Source organism: Callorhinus ursinus, unplaced genomic scaffold (genome assembly GCF_003265705.2).
Source record: "Callorhinus ursinus isolate GAN/ISIS: 27379988/994484 unplaced genomic scaffold, GSC_fseal_2.0 scaffold10, whole genome shotgun sequence".
Taxonomy (NCBI): domain Eukaryota; kingdom Metazoa; phylum Chordata; class Mammalia; order Carnivora; family Otariidae; genus Callorhinus; species Callorhinus ursinus.
Genome location: NW_027397072.1, coordinates 49655033 through 49675558, shown reverse-complemented (window position 1 = coordinate 49675558; position 20526 = coordinate 49655033). Strand labels below are relative to the sequence as shown.

At 49.2% G+C, this 20526-nt stretch overlaps 1 protein-coding gene across 3 annotated transcripts in view; it reads right to left on the bottom strand.

The window, feature by feature from the left end:
- SLC4A5 (solute carrier family 4 member 5) overlaps positions 1-20526 on the bottom strand; it is a 103143-nt gene that overhangs the window by 20846 nt on the left and 61771 nt on the right. For all 3 annotated transcript variants that reach the window (XM_073897513.1, XM_073897514.1, XM_073897515.1), the window contains 13 exons: positions 17229-17389; positions 16341-16496; positions 14954-15049; positions 12904-12959; positions 12082-12239; positions 11551-11638; positions 10453-10607; positions 9766-9954; positions 7945-8119; positions 7081-7214; positions 6117-6388; positions 3069-3127; positions 499-699 (listed from right to left, as the gene is read on the bottom strand). In XM_073897513.1, the coding sequence (XP_073753614.1) occupies positions 499-699; positions 3069-3127; positions 6117-6388; positions 7081-7214; positions 7945-8119; positions 9766-9954; positions 10453-10607; positions 11551-11638; positions 12082-12239; positions 12904-12959; positions 14954-15049; positions 16341-16496; positions 17229-17389 (1900 nt within the window). The remainder of the gene's footprint in view (positions 1-498; positions 700-3068; positions 3128-6116; positions 6389-7080; positions 7215-7944; positions 8120-9765; positions 9955-10452; positions 10608-11550; positions 11639-12081; positions 12240-12903; positions 12960-14953; positions 15050-16340; positions 16497-17228; positions 17390-20526) is intronic.

The window sequence follows — 20526 nt, the reverse complement described above, 5'->3', positions numbered from 1 at the left end:
ATATCCATCTTTAGCTCTACCAGAGAGTGCCAATTCTCTGAATTGCTTGTGCTTATTTACACTCCCACCTGCTTTTCACCTCCAACACTTGGTATCCCAAGACCTTCATATCTTTACCAATCTGATGGGTATGGAGTGGTATGGTGTCATTCTTCTCTGCAACACTAAATTCCAGGAGGCAACAGAGCAATTTGTAAGAAATTTAAGGGGGGAAGTGTTGGTGATAAAAGAATTTCCTACTATATGAATTATATTTCATCCTTCAGGAAATAGACATTCTCAGATGCAATCACTGCTCTAGATCTTTTACATAAAAGGTGACTTGGCTACGCTCTGATTGGAAGTAGGGAGGAAGGGAGGGAGTTTGTCTTGAGGATGCATTTGTGTTGCAAGCACGCTATTTTTTCCTCAGCTCATACATTGCAAAACTCCCTAAAGAGTCTTTTATTTAGTCTTTATGAAATATTGAGAAAAATTCTCAGGGCAGGGTGAGCTTACCTTGGTCGGGAAATAGCGGCTGAATTTGAACTTCTTCAGGGTCAGGGTCATGGAGTACGTCCCAAAGAAAAGGATGAAGGACATGAGTGCCAGGTCAGGGATGAACTGGCAGGAATCCCCGAGCAGCTGTCCACCGTAGTTCAGACATTCCTTCTTGCTCAGCAGAGACCAGTCCAGTGCTGTGAGGTTAAGGGGGTTGTACTTGGAGACCAAGCACAGGAGAGAAAGGGTCAGGGCCTTTCTGGGGAGTCAGCTGTATCCTTGCCTCTAGAGTCCTTCAGGCAGCCCACACACCCCTCCCAGCCTCCATGGGGCCCAGCAACAGAATTATGTTCCTGGAGACAGGCTGTGTCAAGGAACAACGAACAGAGGGGCCCCTGGGCAGAGCAGGAGCGAACACGTGTTTCTTCAGTGTGTTCTAGATTGCACTGCTGAGTTATTGAGGAGAAGCAGCTCAGGGGGTGGGATGTCCTCTCCTACAGCACACTTGGCTACCAGCTCAGTCAACTATGGATCTCTTTCCTGGATTATGTCATATTTATTCTTCCTTTTCCTTCCCCTGTGCACACCTTTTCACATATTGGGGCTTACATCTTACCCTTGTCAGATCTCTCTTGGGTCAGTCACTTCCCCTTTTCATGTCTAGATGCCTAAAGTCCAGGGTACACAAAACAATTACATATATAGAAATATCTATATATGTACATGTATGTATGTATGTATATATATACACATAGATATCTATCTCTAAGTGTATGTATATGAGTGCATATACAGACATACATGTGTATACACACATATATGTTCATATGCATGTTTCTAAGTGTAATAAAAGCAGAGTAATTTATAATAAAATTTAACATAGATTTCAAAAAATTACTGCAAATATTCAGGAACCAGGAAAATGAAGTAAACAGATGTTTGCAACCACGTGTAGTGAATGTTTGGATTAAGAGGAGTGTGGGACTTTGATATAATAGTGGTTTCCAATGAATCATGCCTCCCTGTGTCCACACTCCTCCATGTCACACCAACAGTTCTCCCATCAAAAAGTGGTCTATTTCTCCACCCTTCTGAATCTGGCCTGGCCCTGGGTCTGCTCAGACCAGTGGAATGGGGAGGAAGTGGCTTTGAGCAGGGTCTGGAGCCGAGGCCTTGAGGGGCCTTGCCGGATCTGCGCTTACCCTCTTGGCAATGTGAGACTGCCATACTGTGGGAAAGCCCGGGATCAGAAAATACCATGGGAAGAGAGAAATCCAGATTTGCAAGACATCTGCTGCGTGTCAGGGCCTCCCTCAGTCACTGAAGCTAGTAAGGCTGCCCCCTGGCCGGGCAGCATGCCTCCACTGCCCCACCAGGCTGGCCCCACAGCTCTGTCCCCACTCATCTCATCTCTTGGGCTTCCCCTGTGCACCGCCACACCCTCCTGCTGTCTCGGCAGGGCTGGTCTGCTCCCTGTCCTCAGAACAGGTTTTGTGTTTTCCTTATTTGCCCTTCTGTCTGTGTTGGTCCCTGGGCCTGGAAGGTGCTTCTCTCTAGGAAACCCACTTTCCTGACCTTCAAGGCCAAATCACATTCCACTTTCTCTCTGAGGCTTTCCTCTCCAGCTTGTGGGGTGCCTCCTGTCTCCATGGCTGGAAGGACACGTTTGGCTTATATTTGGCACATGGCATACTCTGCTTCTGCTGTCCCATTAGCCTTCATGCTCATCTCCTCGTGTATATCACATGCAAGTTGGAGGGCAGGCAGGGGCCACGTCTGGTTTTTTATCTCCTTTTAGCCCTCAGAGTGCACATAGCACCTCGCACATAGTAAGTATCCAGCCTCAGGCACTGGCTGATTCCATTCTTCCTCACTCGAAATCAGGTATTTGAAAGACCTTAGGTTAAGTTGCCAACTGAGCAGTCAGCTGCCTCTGCAGGAGTGACTAAAGGAGCAACCTCAGGGACACAGAAAGTCCAAAGATCTCCCTCAAAGCCCACCAGGAGCTGCTCTTCTGCTTTTGGACTTCCCAGCATTGGAGCCGCTCAGGCCGGGCCCCTCTCCTGAGGGCCACTGCTCATCGTTCTGGGGAGGGGCAGACCAGACCTGACGGGGACTCGTGAGCACACAGGACGGATCAGATTCAGCGAGGGGGGTAGCATTAATAACCTTTCTGGGGCTGGGGAATGGCACTGTTAGGTGGGGAATGGGGGTGCTAGGTTGAGAGGCAAGGAAGAGGGTAAGAAGCCAGCTGGGAAACCAGGTTTATACTGTTGTTTCTGCAGCCCTGTTTACCACTCCTCACCTCTACCTCCCCTTCATGTGTGTGAGCCTGCATGTGTGATATTTATACACATGGATTTAATAGAATGAGACACGTGTAAACGGGGAGGTTTTGACAATATATACTTACAATAAAAGTACGCATTTACAGAGCTCCATGGGTGACCCTGATGTGCAGCTGGGACTGACTTCTACAAGTCTGGCTTGCCGTAAAATGGCAAGCCCAGCCTCTGTTTCCCAACTTCTCTCACTCTCCCCACAGACAGAAGCCCTCGAATGTCTGAGTAAGAGGAGAGGACACTTACCAGAGAAGTGTTGGTGTTCGGTGGCAGCAGGGCTGAAGCATTGAACATGGTTGTATTTGCTGTGGATGAGCACAGGACATGGGATGGGTCAGCAGCTGCTGGGTTGGGAGCCTTCAGCCCCCACCAGGCCCCCAGCTTTTCCATCTCCCACCATTGCTCAGAGCCCAGGAGTGGCTTCCCTTGTGAGGGCAGCTCATTGCGCCCTGGCCCCTCTCCATTAAGTAGCTCCAGTGCAGCAGGTTTGGGAAGTGAGGGAGGAGGCCAGCTAGCCAGTTTGCTGGCAATAAATCTGAAATGTACTACAAGCCATTTGGCTCCTGCTGGCTCTCCATGGTTGGTTAGGAAGCCAGAGTGAAGTAGAGGCTATTCTTGAAGCTTCCCTCAACTTCCAACAACCTGACACAGGGTGGATGTGATCACAGGGCCCCTCCGTGTTGCCCACTTCTGGGCCAGTTGGGGCTGGGAGCGACTAAGGAATTCAGTCTTGACCCAGGGCAGAATATTCCTAAAATTCTACAAACCAGAGGTTTGTTATAATTATTCTGAAGAAAGCTTCACTTACAGAAATCAGGACATCTGCTGCCTTACTTCACACCACTGACCAAGAGAACACGATGCACAATTAACAACAGAGCAGAGGAAGTGGGCAAGAAGGCTAACTCAGGGCTACCCACACAAACACTAGAGGACTCCCAGCTAATGCTTGAGCCTGGAGAGTTCAGGCGCCTTTCCATTGCCCAAGCTTGTCAGACCAGACACTCCCTTGATGTCTTCTGTTTAGGCTTAGCCATTCTTTTATATTGGGTAGAGTTATCTGAAAGTCACTTTGAGATGAAGAAGGATGAAATATAACATGGAAAAATTCCAGAAAGGGTCCAAGTATCAAATATTTTTAAATTCTCGTGTTTACAAAGTGGTACTCACTTGGGATTGAAAGCAGCCCATCAGTGTGTGCAGCATCCATAAATAGAATACAAATCAGTTACAATGGAAACAAGATTAAATTTAAAAAGAGCGCACCCACACAACAAGCTCTTAGGATGAAGAGTGGGGAAGACTAAGAGGGTGTCTTGGCCAGACTGGGCTTTGCAGTAAAACTGGGAACGTGGAACCTTTTGTAAGCAAGTGGCCCAGGGACGGGGAAAGAAACCCTCCTCACTTAGTTCTCCCCTCCCCCATCTCCTGTTGTTGAGAACTTTCCTTTCATATTCTAATCAAAACTAACTTGTCCTGATTCCAGTCCCTTTACTCTTGGCGAAGAAACTGAAAATCTAATCTGACCAGGGTTAGTGGCTAATAATGACTACGTATTACTAATTAATAGTTCAATAGAGCAATGGTTCTCAAACTTAAGCATGCGTCAGAATCACCTGGAAGGCTTCTTACTGTACAGCTGGCCCTACCCCAGAGTTTCTGATTAGCAGGTATGGGGTGAGGCCCAAGAATTTGTATTTCTAACAAGTTCCCGGAGGTGCTAAGGCTGCTTCTGGGGACCACACTTTGAGAACCATGGGTATAGAGTGACCCAAAATAATGAGGTGACATCAGGCACCTGGGCAAGGCCAGAGGGGGCGCTATTTGGAGGCAAGTAGATTTTATTACGGCCGTCAAATCCAACCTTGTATGCTCCTATGTCCCCTGTTCTTAGGGCATGTCTATGTTTGGTTTCTCCTATGGACAGATGGTTCTCAGAATGACCAAAGTGCCACATATGACCCCAGAATTTGGACTGTTTCTAAAAGAGATCAAGGCCGTGTACTTCCAAAAGCCATGTTTGTGGGAACATTTGTGTTCAGTCGGTGCAACAAAGCCACCATCCAGTGGGCACAAGCAGCAAATGGGAGTGCCCTGAGGGGGCCCAGGCCACAGAGGAGAGATTCACTCCAGGGCAGAATGAAAAGGGCCTGCAGGTAGGATCTCTTCCATCCCCTGGGCACCAAACATGTTCTGGCTTGGGACAAACAATAGCTTCACCTATTGTTGGATTTTAATGAAATAACTCTAAATTAATGATAGAAAAAAATTGTCTAGACTTCTTTACAAAACCAGTGCAGTGACAGAGGGAGAGAGGGTATAACCAAAACCATACTCCCTGAGGTCAGGACATCTTCCTCTCCATGAGGCCTAGTCTAAAGCAGGTGCATGGTGACTGTACAGTAAATATTTTTGATTGACTTATGATCAATCTTTTATCAATAACATGTGTTAGAGTGCTAAACAACATAAAATCTACTTGTGTCAAACTCCAGTCTGATCTGAGTATAGATTCGAAAGCCTCACAAGAGTTCCATGAGACTGGCAGAGCCAGCATTGATATCCCTCTTTCACAGCTAGGGAAACTGAGGTTCAGTGTGACCTTAGGTGGTCTCTGGACCTCAATTTGCTCTCTGTGAGTCCAGCTTGGTGGTGCTCAGAGATATATGGATGGGTCTCTCTCTCTCTAGATCTAGATCTATCTATGGGTGTCCCTGCTCTGCAGTATCCTGGCCACCCCAGGCACAGTCCACTGAAGGCTCTGAGAGCATGACTAGGACTGTGAAGGGAGGCCAGTGGTTGAGACTATAGGAAGCCCTAACTATACAGATGACACTTTTTTGGTCAGTTAGGAATTCCACAGGAAAAGCACCAAGTATTATCAGGTTGACCAGTTGGTTGATTCAACCTCCCACCCAGTGCAGGAATTTTTTTTTTTTTTCCAGAGAGCAGGCTAGCAGGGATGGTGGGGAGCAGAGGGAGAGGGGGAGGGGGCGAGAGAATCTCAAGCAGGCTCCACCTGCCTGATCCAGGGCTCGATCTTATGACCCTGAGATCATGACCTGAGCCAAAACCAAGAGTCAGTGCTTAACTGACTGAGCCACCGGGTGCCCCAGGAATTCTTTTTACATCACCCTTGGCAGATGGACATCCAGGTAGTGTTCAGGTCACTTGTTACCACCCAAGGGGGCTGATACCTCTCATGGTGGTATCTACTACATTTCAGTAGAGAGCTGTGGTGGGGGGGAGAGTGAGTGGGTGGGGGCCCAGGGCACATCTGGGATTACCGGTCACCTGTGTCGGGGGCAACACACTCGCATCTGTACGTGGTGATGGCGTCAGGCTTAAAGTCCATATTGATGGGGTAGTACTTGAAGGCACCAATCATCTTCTTGATGGCATCATAGATGAAGATGAAGCTGATAAGGGTGGAGAAGCCCTCTTCTGTGAAGCGGGTGATATACTTGATGATAAAGCTGGCATCTGTGGCCACCAGGATAAGGCACTGGATGGCCGAGTGGAGGCCAATCCAGAGGCGGAACTCCATGTAGTCCAGACCATTGCTTCTGGAAGACAGAGGGAAGGAAGGGGCCTTGAGCCCAGGGCTCTTGTATGTGCTTGGCTCCCCAGACCCACTCTTAGTGGCTCACCTGTCTCTCCTGTGGCACAGATGCCCTCCTAGGAAATGTGAGAGGACTAGGGACAGGGACAATTCCTGGGTGGGGATGTCTCATCTTCACAAATTCTGGGAAAGAATCTCATGGGGGTGGCAGGAAGGTGCTAAGACATCTCAATTCCTACACATTTGGTAACAAACACCCAGGGTGAATGAACAACAGGGAATATCAGAGTGACAGAGCTGCGGGAGGCCTTTAACTGGCCTCATGTTGTAGATGAGGCAACTGAATCCAGAGTGGTGACAGGAGCTGCCTGGTTCAGGGTATACACTTTGGACCTCCAGCTCAAGACCGCACTGACTTCCAAACGTAATTGTTTACAAACACCTTAGTGAGAATTGTCTCCTCTTGTCTTGCCTTGATGTCTCCCTATCAGCTATGCTAAAATGCACTAGGATGGCTAAAGGCAGTTGGCTGGAGGGAGTCAGGAGGGACCACCTGACAGTCCTTCCCATAGGTAATAAAGGCAGTTTTGGTACCTCCTCACCCTTGCCTCCCTTTTGGGCCTATTCCCTTGTCCTGGCCTTGGTATACTGCCCCAGGTGTGAGAGCAGGCACCAGGGGCTACCAAGGGCACCTACTTGCTGAAGTCGAAGAGGAGCTTCTCAAAGATGAGGATGGGCCCCGTGCTGCTGAGGATGATGAGAGGCTGTCCCGAGAAGAGGCAGAACAAGGAGCCGGCCATGGCAGTGCCCAGGAAACTCTCCATCACTCCCTGGGGGCATGAAGAGTATGAGGCTCAATGGAAGCAGGAGAAGGGGCCTCTTGGCATAGGCTAGAATCCAACCAAGGGCTCAGGCCACAGTGTCATCTTTTATTTTGGGCCCTCTTCTCCCAAAATCACTATGTTGTATATCTGAAAACTAATATAACATTGCATGTCAACTACTCTTTAATAATAAAAATTAACAAAAAAATATAGTACAATTAATACTACTTAATACATAAAATAAACGTTGAAAAAGTTTGATCTATTTATGTCATCCTTACATTTGGACTTTAGTAACATGATTTAGCTTTAGGTCTTTTAATACTGTTGGCTTGGGGCGCCTGGGTGGCTCAGTCATTAAGCGTCTGCCTTCGGCTCAGGTCATGATCCCAAGGTCCTGGGATCGAGCCCCACATCCGGCTCCCTGCTCACTGGGAAGCCTGCTTCTCCCTCTCCCACTCCCCTTGCTTGTGTTCCCTCTCTTGCTGTCTCTCTCTCTCTCTCTCTCTCTCTCTCTCTCTCTCTCTGTCAAATAAATAAATAAGATCTTTTAAAAAAAATACTGTTGGCTTATTATTTTTTGAAGGGTAAAGGATTACTAAAAATGATAGTCTGAACCCCATGGTGGATGAAACCCAAATCTTGGTTTTGGGATTACAGGATGAAGCTCCTTACCGCCACCTGGTGGCAGAAGATTTTATGGAGGTTTGCACTCCGGTCCCCAGCTCACACACACCTGGTAATTGTCAGTGGCATCCCCCAGAAGCCCACCAAAGGTGATTGCGTTGGTGATGCAGCCGAGGTAGATGAATAGGATGGCAGAGATGGACTGGATGTGGAAGCCGTCGTAGAAGTCACTTGGGAACCAGGGCAGCTTCCTCTTGATATCCAGACACAGGCCACCGAAGAACCTGCTCAAGACAGGCCCAGGGGCTGCTTTCTCCCCACAAACACCAGCAGAGGGGCAGGGCTATTTACAGGAGCCTGCAGAATCTGAGGCGAGGAAGGGAACTTGACTAGAGCGACCTTTCTACCAGAACATTTAAAGGCAGGGAAGGGTTTTTTGCAAGAATGAAAGTTTGTGGTCAGCATCATCCTCACTAGAAAGGTGGTCATGACAGCCTGGGTGTGAGAGAGGGGAGGCCTGAGGGGGACATGTCCTGGAGTAGACCTAACATTCCATGGGGAATGGAAATCGTGGGGTCCACAGAAGTCCTAGACGTCCTCCTCAGAGATGTCCCTGATCATCTGCAGGGCATCTGCCTGTGCTTGGTGAACATAGGTGTGTCCAACTTTAGGAGAGAGACATCCGAGATTCATCAAGGGCAAGTTCTGATTCTTATAACTGGTTTCTTTATTCTCTGGAACAATTGAGTGGGGAATTTCAGGTTTAGGGACAGTGTTTATTGGGTCTACTATTCCCCACAGCTCCTAAGGCAATGCTTGGCATGGAGCAGGGTTTCTTGGCTTTGGTACTACTGACATGTTGGACTGGGTAATCCTTAGTTGTGGGGCTGCCCTGTGCCTCGTAGCATCTGTCCACTAGATGCCAGCAGCATCCCCCCCTCTAGTTGTGGCACACAAAAATGTCTCTGGACATTGCCAAATGTCTCCTGGGGGAGGGTGGGGGTGCAGGCAAAGTTACCCCCAATTTGGAACCACTGGCTGGCATAGAGCCAAAGGCATATAAAACATGACTCCATTCTCAAAATCATAATTTACACACAGCTTTGCAGGGCCATGTCCTTTCCTAAATTCAGAGAAACCTGAATTATTCTAAAAGCCAGCAAGGAAACCCAACCCAAAGTCTCTCACCCCCTCTCTCTCTTAAAGAAAGAAAAAAGAAAAAAATTCAAATGGTACTGTTATGAATTGTGTCACCCCCAAAGACACATTGAAATCCTAACCCCAGTACCTGTGAATGTGACCTTATAGGGAAATAGGGTCTTTGCTGATGTAATCAAGTTAAGAGGAGGCCATGGGGGTGGGTCCTAATCCAATATGACTAGTGTCCTCAGAAGAAGAGGAAAGTGCCCCAGGAAGACACACGGGGAGAACACCAAGTGAGGACAGACGCAGAGACTGGAGCCACGCCGCTGCGAGCCAAGGATGCTGAGGATCGCCGGCCACCGCCAGAAGCTGGAGAGAGGGAAGGAAGGATGCCACCCAGAGTCTCAGAGGGAGCTGGCCCTGCCAATGCCTTGATTTGGAACTTCTACCCTCCAGAACTGTGAGAGAAAACTTCTATTGCTTAAGCCATCTAGAATGTGACACTTTGTTAGGACAGCCCTAGAAGACTCATACAGGAACAGAGTCTAGAGAAAAGTTCGGGTGCCTCCACTCCTGTGCTGGGCCCCACTTCCCTTCTGCTGCCACAACCCTTTCGCCAGATCCAGAGGGGTTTTTGAGGGCGTGGGGAGGAAAAGAGCGCAGTGGCCAGACCCCATGGCCAGGAGGGGGCGCTGCAGGCAGAGCTGGGGGAAGGTTCCCGCAGCTGGGTGAGAAGGAGACAAGCCTAAAGGTTGGCTGGCGTCACCGTCAGGCCTGGGGTGGGCACCTTCCCGTCCAGATAAGCTCTTCCCCGATTTCGTGCATGGCTGGCATCTCTCCGTCATCCCCGCTGCTCCCTCCGCCGGCCCCGCCGCCACTGCCAGAGCCTCCGCCGCCGCCTCCTGCAGCCGCCCCGCCGCCTCCCCCTGCAGAGCCATTCATCTGGCCTAGCTCCATCAGCGAGAACACGGATTTCCTGTAAGGAGCAAGGGGGCAGAGGACGGTGGCCCTCCCAATTCTGGGACGAGCTTAGGCCCTCTAGAACTGTCCCGAGAACACCTCTTACTCTCCAACAAAAATCATGAAATATCTTAAAAGACAGAGACAGATGCAGATGATGTCACGGTACCCATGCACAGGTCACCCAGATGTTACAGATGTTCACATGCAGCATATTGCTTGCTTGCTTTTTCTTTCTTTCTTCCTTCCTTCCTTTCTTTTTTTCCTTTCTTTCCCTTTCCCTTTCCCTCCCTCCCTCCCTCCCTTCCTTCCTTCCTTCCTTTCTCTTTCTTTCTTTCTTCCTTCCTTCCTTCCTTCCTTCCTTTTCTTTCTTCTTTCTTTCTTTCAGAAATAAAATGACACCAGGAGAAGAAATACCACAAACCCGTCTATGCTGACCAGAAAAGCCATGGACAGACTCAGAACTCCCTTTGAACCACTTCCCTCCTCGCCACCTCTCCATCCACACACACACCTCTTATCAGCAGAGGGCACCTTCTTGGGGGGCTCAATTCGGATATTTGGGTCCCATTCTCCAGGAGGAAGGACGATGACCTCATCCAGAAACTCATCAATCCCTGCTATCAGGTCTTCCCGATTCCGGGCTTTATAGGCCACGTCACTGAAGAGCTGGCAAGGAAAGAGGAAGGGGACATCTTGCTGAGGTCTGCTTCTTAGCCACCTCCTGGGAGCACATCACGTAGAGTGTCAGAGGAAATCCCTCTGAACCTTTACTCCTATCAGCTTACTCTCTGTCTGTAGGGAAGGAAGCACAGAGCCCTGCAGGTGAAATTCAGCACAGTGGGGAGCAGTGGGCCTTGGGCGAAGACCTGAAGGCCAGGTCTCTGTGTCCTAGCTGTAGGACTTTGGCTGAATCACCTAACCTTTCTGCTTTCAGTTTGGCATGGAGCAAGCTCATTTGAAAACCTGTTCAGAACCCAGTCCCAGAATCTCAGATATTTTAGATCTGATTATAACTTTCTAGCGCCTCATCCTTAGAAGGTTAGGCTGCATCCTTCCAGATGTCTCCAGGGCGTTCTTTCTGATGTCCAGATCCCGCCTGTGTTGAACATCTTCTAGGCTCCCCATCACTCCTGGGACAGAGAGAGCTCTAGGCTGTGCCTCCAGGCTCTGTGTCATCTCGGGCTCCCCTCCTGCTCTTGAAGTTCTTACACTGAGCCTAAGTTGAACCACTTTTATCCAGCTTCTCCATCTCCAAGCTTTGGCTGCTTTTTCCTTCCTCTGGAATGCCTGCCTCTTAGGCTTGTGCAGGGTCGACCTCACTCCTGCTCATCCTTAGTGTAAAGCCCTCTCCTGTGTGAGGCCTTGCTTGGCTGCCGGGATAGTTAGCATGTGGTTCACTTCAGAATTACAGGTCTGTCTCTCCCACTTGATTGGTGCTTCTAAAGGGCAGTGACGGCCCCCTGATTCTCATAACCCTCAGCGCCCTGCACAAGCCTGGCAACACAGTAGGTGCCCCAACGGGCCTGTTGGATAAGTGAGTGAACGAAGGCCCAGTGCTTGATGCAGGAGCCATGACAGTCAGGAGTACATGCTTCTCGTTACCACTTACATCGTCTACCATGAGGGTTGCTATGGCACGGCCAATTTCATTGTAGGATTTTGCTCTCCCAGAAGGTCCAAGCAGTATGAACAGAAATCTGCAAAGAAGAGGAAGGAGGAGGAGGCGGAGGAAGCGAGAAGGACAAATTGAAGCAGGTGAAGAGAGGGATTCTCTGGCCCTGGACATTATTCATTCTTAACTCATGAATTGACCATACACTTGTCCCTTCCCTACTTTGAATCCTGTATTTGCTCTGGAAAGACATCTCTTCTTCGCTTCCACCAGCTCCCCCTCGAGCATCCTCACCATTGTCTTGTTGTCCAAACCCAGCCAACGGTGTCTGTCTCAGCTCCTTCTTTTTTATGATTATTTTAAATTAACTCTAAAACTCTCTCCTAGTCAGATGATTTCCCTCCCCAACAATTGACTGATTTTCCTTCTATATTTTAGGGGTGTTTCCAACAGCCCTTTGTGCCCACTACATGGACAGCTGGTTTCCCTCAGGCAGGTGAGGGGAGGTCAGATTTCAGTGGCCCTCACCTGGTGGGGACAGGCACCTCAGTCACTCCTCCCAGCATGGCTGACTGGATGAGACGCACGAAGGCGATGAACGGCTGGTCCAGGAAGTCTACCTCGCCCACGAGCACGTTGGAGGCCTCTGAGTCCTTGGGGATCTTCTTCATGAATTTGTTTTTCCGCTGGTCAGGGAGGGGGGAAACAAGATGCCCACGGATACTCTCATCAGTGGTTTCAGCTCTCATCCAGATTGCTGTGAAGGCCTGACTTTAACAAATTCTGCAAGCATTTCTCAGGAGACTGAAATAACCAAATACTTTGCCCTATTCTCTGGATGAGAAGACTCAAAATGGGTTAACACCAGGACCAAGCGAACATTCATTGATGGGTGGCAACTTTGCTCAACTAAAGTGTGAGTGAAGGGGTCTGACGAGAGAGCCCAGGCTTGCTGGACAGCAGGCCTCATCCCCCAACCCCCTGCGGCCCAAGCAGATGGGAGTCGGCTCTTCCACATTGGGTGTCCGGCCATGGAGGAGGTGAGACTGTGTGCTGGTCTTCTCTGTCCAACAAATCCCAAGCTCAGGGACAGCTGGCCCCTCTTCTGATATGCTTCTCTGTCCCCCACTCCCCCTAGTGCCTGGCATGGTGCCAGCATATGGGGCTTGGTCAGTACCTGACTGATGGGCTGGCTAGTCACCAAGGCAGCCCAGAGCCCCCACCTGGGTCCTTCCTGGGGACTCTTACTCCCTCATGGGAGTGAAGTTCTGTCTGTAGGGCCTCCCTGCCCCTGAAACCAAAGGCACCTTTCTGCCCTGGGCCTTCACTGTAGCCAAGTGCAGGGTCTACCTGGTCTGTGTTTGGGGTGCGAGAAATATCATTCATGCTTCTGCTCTGGGCATGACCTGGGAGAGAAGGAAAAGAAGGGGAAGTCAGGATCTTGCAGGTCCTTCTCCCTTGGTCCCTACACATGCTTCTCCTGGCTTCACAACTAAAGCAAGACCCCCTCCCCCTCATCCCTCAGCCCCTGGAGCTAGCCTCTCCTCCCTGTTCTTCTCTCTTCCCTTCTCACTCCTCAGTCTGCTGCTCGCTACCCCTCCGCCCACCCGCCTTGGGCAGAGACGAGATGTCTGCTCTGCGCCAGGCCCTGAAGGAGGGGAGGGACACAGACACATTATCAGGTGAGGTGCCAGGTGTCGCTGAGCTTGGACTTGGACTCCCCCATGACCTTGACCGTGCTGCAAGATGGTCAAGGATTTGGCTGGCAGAGGGAAGGAAGGCGGGGCTCCCTTGTGCGGAGAACAGTGATGGCAAATTATTTGAACTGCCCAGTGGTTCCTTCCCCCGTTGAGGCAGGAGAAAGTCAGCTCTCATTCCCCAGCAGCAGCCGCATCCAATGGGCACCGTCAGACCTGTTACTTCTTGGCTTTCTGTGGCCTGTGGCATCCTCTAGCCAGAACTCTGCCCTCTCTTGGCTCCCTTCTTATTTGTATCCAGGATCCTCTCCTGCTGGGCTCAAGGCCTTGCTTTGCCTTCACTCCCTGCAGAGGCTTCACCCCCTCCATCCCCCATTGCTTCATGCCCACCCTGGGCTGAGGATGTCCAGATTGGGTCTCCACTCTACATCTCTCTCTTGAGCCCCAGAATCCACTGGGCAGCCCCACCTGGCACCTTAAACTCAACGCACCAGGATCATGGCTTGCCTCTGCTTAAACTCAGAGGTCCCCATTACCTTCACAGTAGAGGCAGGGAGGGTCCTTTTGCAGGGCACGTGGGCCCTCTTCAGTTTGACCCTCTTGCCCTCAGGCCCTGCCCTTCTCATGAAGTGAACCTCCCCCTTCACAGTGCCTTCCTTCTGCTGTTCGTTTCCTTTGTTTGGAACACCCCTCTCCTGCGTCGCCCCCACACTACCATGTGCTCCTGGAAAACCCCAATTTATTCTCCAAGACTCAGGCATGTCTCCTCTTTGAGCCTTCCAGGGGCCACCCCGGGGTGGGGTGGTGTGCACACAGAACCTTTTCTCCGGGCCTCCTTCACCGCAGTGTTGGCCATAAGGGTGACCTCAGACACAATGAACAACTGGGAGGCAGGCTCGCCCCAGAGCCATTCGCTGCCTGCTGCCTCCTGGCATCCCTATGTGGAACAACCAAGGCCAGGAAGACTGGGGACCTGGGGCCACCAACAACGGAGAGAAAAACCTGTAGCTGAACCCTTGGCCAGGGGCCCACATTGCCCTCCAAATCATTCCTTGGGCCTGGTCAGGGCACAGCTGACATAATTTATTCATATCTTGGCCTTTTAGTAAAAGTACTTCAAGGAACATACTCTTCTCACTCTTTTCTTTCCATTTTGCAGATTCTCTCTCTTCTTTGCTTCACAGCTCGCCTGTGTGTTCCCCCTGATGAAGTGCCTGAAAAGCCCCGTCTGTGACCGTGCACCTCACGAGCACCCTCACCCATTCCCGGGACGTGGGGGGCTGTGACCGCCAGCATCCCATGGTCGCGGTGCACAAGGCTGTCACCCAGGCATGGCAGAGGAAAGTCCCTAGCCTGTTTCTAATTCAGTTTCGAGGAAGACTTCTTACCAAAAACGAGACTGATGACCATTCTGGGGGAAACAAAGGTACAGACTAAGACAAAAATGCCTAGCACCATAGGATTAGGTACTGATTATGCCAGCATCTGATTTAGAGTTGCATCTATCAGAGCAATTACCTAGACACTTAGGGTAGTAAGTTAGGCCCCAAAGACAGCCCGGGTTTGGGGTGAAGGTTAGATTTCTCCCGATGCCTGTCCTGGGAATTCTAGACAGGTCCTGGCGTTTATCTCCCCCACCCACGAAAGCTTACGGCAGCTGGCATTCCCCAGCCACCACGGGCAGCTGCTGAGAACACACTCACAGAGCCGGCCGTAACTGGCGCTTTGCCGCATCCTCAGGTCCTCGGTGGAGTGGTGGAGGCTCGGACCAGCCACTGGGCTCCGGGCCGGGCTGCGATCTGGGAGGTGGAACAGAAGGGATTTGGCGTCAGCAGCCTTGCTGTCAGCATGGCTTACATTTCCAGTCATTCCACCTACACAAAGCTGGGCCTTGAGACGTGTCTCTTCCCCTTTCTGGAAGAAAGCCTATTTTAGTTGTTTTATATTTTGCCTTTGAAATAAGTTAACAGTCTGAATGAGATTACAGAGAAAGTATTTGTACTCTTGAGAATGAGATAGAGACACAATTGTTAAATAGGCAGCAGGTGTCGTAGACAGCTGGGTTCATCCCCGACTCCACCACTTACTAGCTGTGTGATCTTAGGCAAGTAACTCAATCCCTCGGTGCCTCAGGCTGCTCATCTGTAAAATGGGGATAACAAGAACAGTACCTAGCCACGGGGTTACTGTGAAGATGAAGTGAGTTAATATACGCGAAGCACTCAGAATAGTGCCTGGAATATGCTAAGTGCTGATTCTTACACCTGCTGTTATTATCATATGCTAAACACTTTCCATTTTAAACAATTCATCTAAAGAGATTCCTTAAGATTCCTTCTTTAGCAACCTCATCGACTTTGTTCTGATTGCTGCATTTATCTGACAGGTCCAGCAAGGCTACTGTCTGGGCATCTCGACTCTGCAGTATCAAGAGTGGAGAGTTGCAGGTTGGAGATGTGTGCTTGGAAAAATCCACTCTCCCTAACGGCCCCAGGCTCTGTCAATCACAGTGACACAGCTGCCAGATTTACAAGCCCTGGCACACTTGAGATGAACCCAGAACCTTCTATCACCTTGATGTGCTTCATTTTCTGCCAAGGCTCTTGGCTCTTCTTGGGGGTTCAGTGGGAGACTTTCAAGCTCTTTCCACATACATGCCATCTCTACCAGCATTTTGCAATCCTAACCACACAAGAGAATCTCCTGGGGAGCTTTCTAAACTCCCTGTTCCCAGGCCATCCCCCAGACCAACTGAATCCAGCTCTCAGGGTGAGGCTGAGGCACTGGGACATGTTTTATACTCCCAGGTGATCGCCATGTGCAGCCCAGGCTGAGAACCAGCTCTCTTCCTAGGACTAGTTCTGTTCTGCTGTTGGGGACAACACTGGGGTATGGCTGGGGTCTCTGCAGGCCTGCCAGAGAAGGAGGTTGAGGGATCCCCAGAACCTCAGAATTTCTCCAGGATCATGAAGATCAGGAAGCCTCCACGTTGCCAAGACTCTCCAGCCACCAAGATGGGCTCACCCAGACCCTGGGACTTGACACCAGCCTCCACATGCCCGCTGCCCACCAGCCTATGGCCCGACTCACTGGTGGTGGAGGAGACAGACTTTCCAATGTCAACCAAGGAGCGGTGGATGGGCTTCTTGGTTTGGTGACGGTGTTTCCTCAGGAGGACATAGCTGACCCTCTCCCGGAGCTCGGGTCGCAGGAGGCCGTCCTCAATTTGCTTCCCAATGACGTCATCTAAGTGGGGAACAGACATGCCTTGTCCAGGTGGGACAGAAGGACCAGGGGTGTGGGGGTCTTCAGTTTCATCTATTATCAGTGGGATTAAAAGTGACTAAAGGAGGCAGGAGGTGTGGAAATAGTCCCAGCTTTGCCACAAACTGTGGAAACACGAGCAGGGCACAGGCCTTTGGGTATGTGCACGCGTGTGCGTCTCTGTGTGTGTGTATACAATTCTAGGCTCTATCGGCGCTATTGAGAAAAGTCAATGAAGTACCCTAAGAAGCACAAAAGTTCTGTGTTCGATGGTTTTCGTCCTAACATGAATTCCTTTTAGAAAAGCATCTGGGACAAAATGCTTGTGGCAAATTTGAATGCAGTAGAACAAAATTGGCAAAACGTTTTAGGGACAATAAGGCCAGCCTTATTGTCTTCCTTCACTGCTCCACTAAATGAGAGCTAATTTCCTAAAGATGAATGATGATCCCTTTATTCTGACAAGAAACGGGTTGCCATGGCAATAGGTTATCTCTGACAACGCTAGGAAGCCCCTCTCCCTTTTGCTCCCTTGCTGGATGGCGTTTCAGAGAATGAGCTCTACATGGGCCCCAGACCTGGAGCCACTGTGCCGCTGCCTTGGGAGCGTCAGACCCAGAGCCTGGTGTCCACAGAATCAGGCGGGCGTCAGACAGACCAGGTGTGGGCACAGGCTGCCATGGCTTTCTGGGGGCCCAGCGGTCCCTGCCTCACCTATGATCTGTGGTAAGGAGCCACTGTCCAAATCCAGCAGCACCGTCCCTGTCTGCAAGCAGGTCCGCAGCTCGAAGAGGCTGTGCAGCGACAGCGTGGACACGTGGGGCTTGCTCCAGCGTTCGCCTCCTTCCTCTACCTTTTCTTCAAACTTTATCCACCTGGAAGGGGTTAGGATGGGGCTCAGCATGGCCACTGCCCTCAGGAGCAGCCCCCATGAGGTCTCCTTGGGGCAAGGGGTGTTAGCTGGCAAGTCATGTGCATGCGCTGCATGTTGTTGGGACATTGGTGCTAGACTCACAGGCAGAGGATCTTGGGAACCCTCCCACTCTCCCCCTCACTTCTCCTGAGGTGGTTGTGCTCAGGGCAAAGTGACATTCCAGAGGAGGACCATAATGGGCATGAGGGGTCTTTTGGGGGGTGGCAGAAATGTTCCCAAACTGGATTTGGTGATGGTTGCACAACTCTACATTCACTAAAAAATCATTTAATTGTACATTTAAAATGAGGGAAGTTGATGATAACCTATAATAATAAAGCTGTTTAAAAAAAAGTATCAGCTGGAGCCTGGCTACTCAGGGCCGGTCACACCTGTGTTCAGTGTCTGCCTTGCGGGGTGTGGTTTACGGGTAGCAGAGAAAGCGTTCCTGACAAAAAAGTATTTCCCCACGGCTTCTGCTGCAGGGCCTGGGGATTCTACAGGTCCACTCTGGGTTTTGGTTCTCATAGTTCATATTAAAATCCATATGTCATCTGGGGAAGGAAAGAAATTAAACCAAGGATGTATAGGAATTTGTTCTTTCTAGAGGACAGAGTCAGAGGCTGGGTGGAGACGAGTGGGAAGGCCTGAGACAGCCCAGCAGAGGGCAGCACCAGACAGCCTGGAGAGCTGCCAGGAGCATCCCGCCAGCGGGCTCTGCTTTGCAAGATGTCAACCCCAAGTTAGTGGGTAGCTTCAAGTTATTCCAATCAAAATCCCAAAAGAGTAGTTTTGGACCACGTGACTAATTCTGAAGTTCTTCTGAAAAAGTAAGTGTCCCAAAATGGTTGGGGGATGTCTAAAAAAGAAGAATGGGGACGGTCATGCTGTTAGCAGATATACAAACTTGCCTAAAAGCTGGAGACTGATTCCAGTCCAGATATAGACAAAGGAATCAATGAACAACAGTCCAGAAGCAGACCTGGGCCCTCATGGGAATTTGGGTTTTGATAGAGGAGTTGTTTAAAGGCGAACAACTTAAAAATAATAAAAAAAAAAAAACCTTACCTGCCACCTACTTCTCACCAAACACAATATTAAATTCTACATGAATTAAAGTCTAAACATCAATCTATGATGGACTATTACTGACTCTTAAAAAGAGAAGAAACTCTGACACATGCTACAACATGGATGAACCTTGAAGACTTTACCCTAGGTGACAGAAGCCAGGCACAAAAGATGAACACTGTGTGATTCCACTTTTGTGGAGACCTGGAGTAACTAAATTCATAGAGACCGGAAGTAGAACGGTGGCTGCCAGGGGCTAAGGGGAGCAGGGAGTAGGAGTTACTGTTTGATGGGTAGAGAGTTTCAGTTTTGCAAGATGAAAAAAGTTCTGGAGATGGACGGTGCTGATGGTCACTCCATCACCTTAGGTAAATGTATCTTAGGTCACCGAACCGTACACTTAACATGGTTGAAATGGTAAAATTCATGTTATATATATTTTACCACAATTAAAATAATTTAAAATGTATAAACAACACTGCAAAAACACTAGAAGAGAATACAGGAGAGTCTTCTTATATTCTTGGTTGTCTAGAAAGAATTCCTAAACAAGATGTAAAACCACAAGGGAAAAAAAACGGGCAGCTTTTGTTACATAAAAATAAACTAAACTAAAACTTCTGTATGACAAAATAAGACAAAGTTCCAAGAAATGTAACACAGTGGGAAAATATTTACAACACCCAGGGCATCAAAAGACTGGTATTTATAACACAGCTCCTTCACATCAATAAGAAAAACTCAAATTACCCAACTGAAAAAGTGAACAGTTCCAAAAAGAAATGAAGATGGCCAAAAGACTTTCAACTTCACTAGGAATCAAGGACATTTAAATTATTGCAAATGGAATGACATTCTTCTTTTCTCATACTGGCAAAAATGAAAAAGATTGGCGACTTCCCGTGCTGGTGAAAACACGGGGACGTGGGTGCAAGATTAGTGGATGTGCGTCCATAGTGTAGCATGTATGTCTACGCTGTATGTGAGAGTGGAGCAGCACAGTCTTGGTGTGGGGAATTGGGCAGCTGCTTTCAACATTTAGTGTGCATGTCTTTTGATGCAGTGGTTCCATTTCTAGGAAATTATCACAGAAATATCATTACATATTTGCATACAGTAGAATGTAGACAAGGATATTCACTGCAGCTTTGTTCGTGAAGGTGAAAAGCTGGAAACTGCCAGTTGCCAGTAGGGGTATGGTCACAAGCATTCCCTACATCCCTGCTGCAGAATACCCCTCAGGGGTAAACAGTATGAGGGTGAACTATGCATACTGATGGGATAAACAATACCATCCCATTTTATACAAAAAGAAACACACACATCCGTGTGTTTGGCCACATGTGTCTAAAAGTGCCTGGCAGGGGCGCCTGGGTGGCTCAGTTGTTAAGCATCTGCCTTCAGCTCAGGTCATGATCCCAGGGTCCTGGGATCGAGCCCCGCATCGGGCTCCCTGCTCGGCGGGAAGCCTGCTTCTCCCTCTCCCACTTCCCCTGCTTGTGTTCCCTCGCTGTCTCTCTCTCTGTCAAATAGATAAATAAAATCTTAAAAAAAAAAAAATAAAATAAAAAAAAAAATAAAAGTGCCTGGCAGAAGCTTTGGAAGGCTACCCGCCAATGGTTGACAATGAGTCTGGGGAGAGGAGTAGGTGTGCTGGTGGGGGAGGAGCTAAGAGACTCTCACTGTATTTGGGTTTAATTATTGTAGTAACATGGCAGCCTGTAGAGCCAGACAACAAGGTTGTGAGTCCTAGCTCCATCATTTCTCAGCTGTGGACTTTAGCATTTTGTTTTCTTCAGGAATAATAATAGTAGGCAGCAGTTAGAGCAGAGCCCGGCACAAAATGCACATTCTGTTAGCGTCAGCTATTAATGTCAAAATAAAGAATATTGCCTTTGTAATTTTAGAAACAATAAAAAATAACAAAATAGAGGCTTTCAAAATCTCCCAACCAGAGGACACCATGGTTGATATTTCAATGACTATTTTTTTTTTTTTAAGATTTTATTTATTTGACAGAGAGAGACA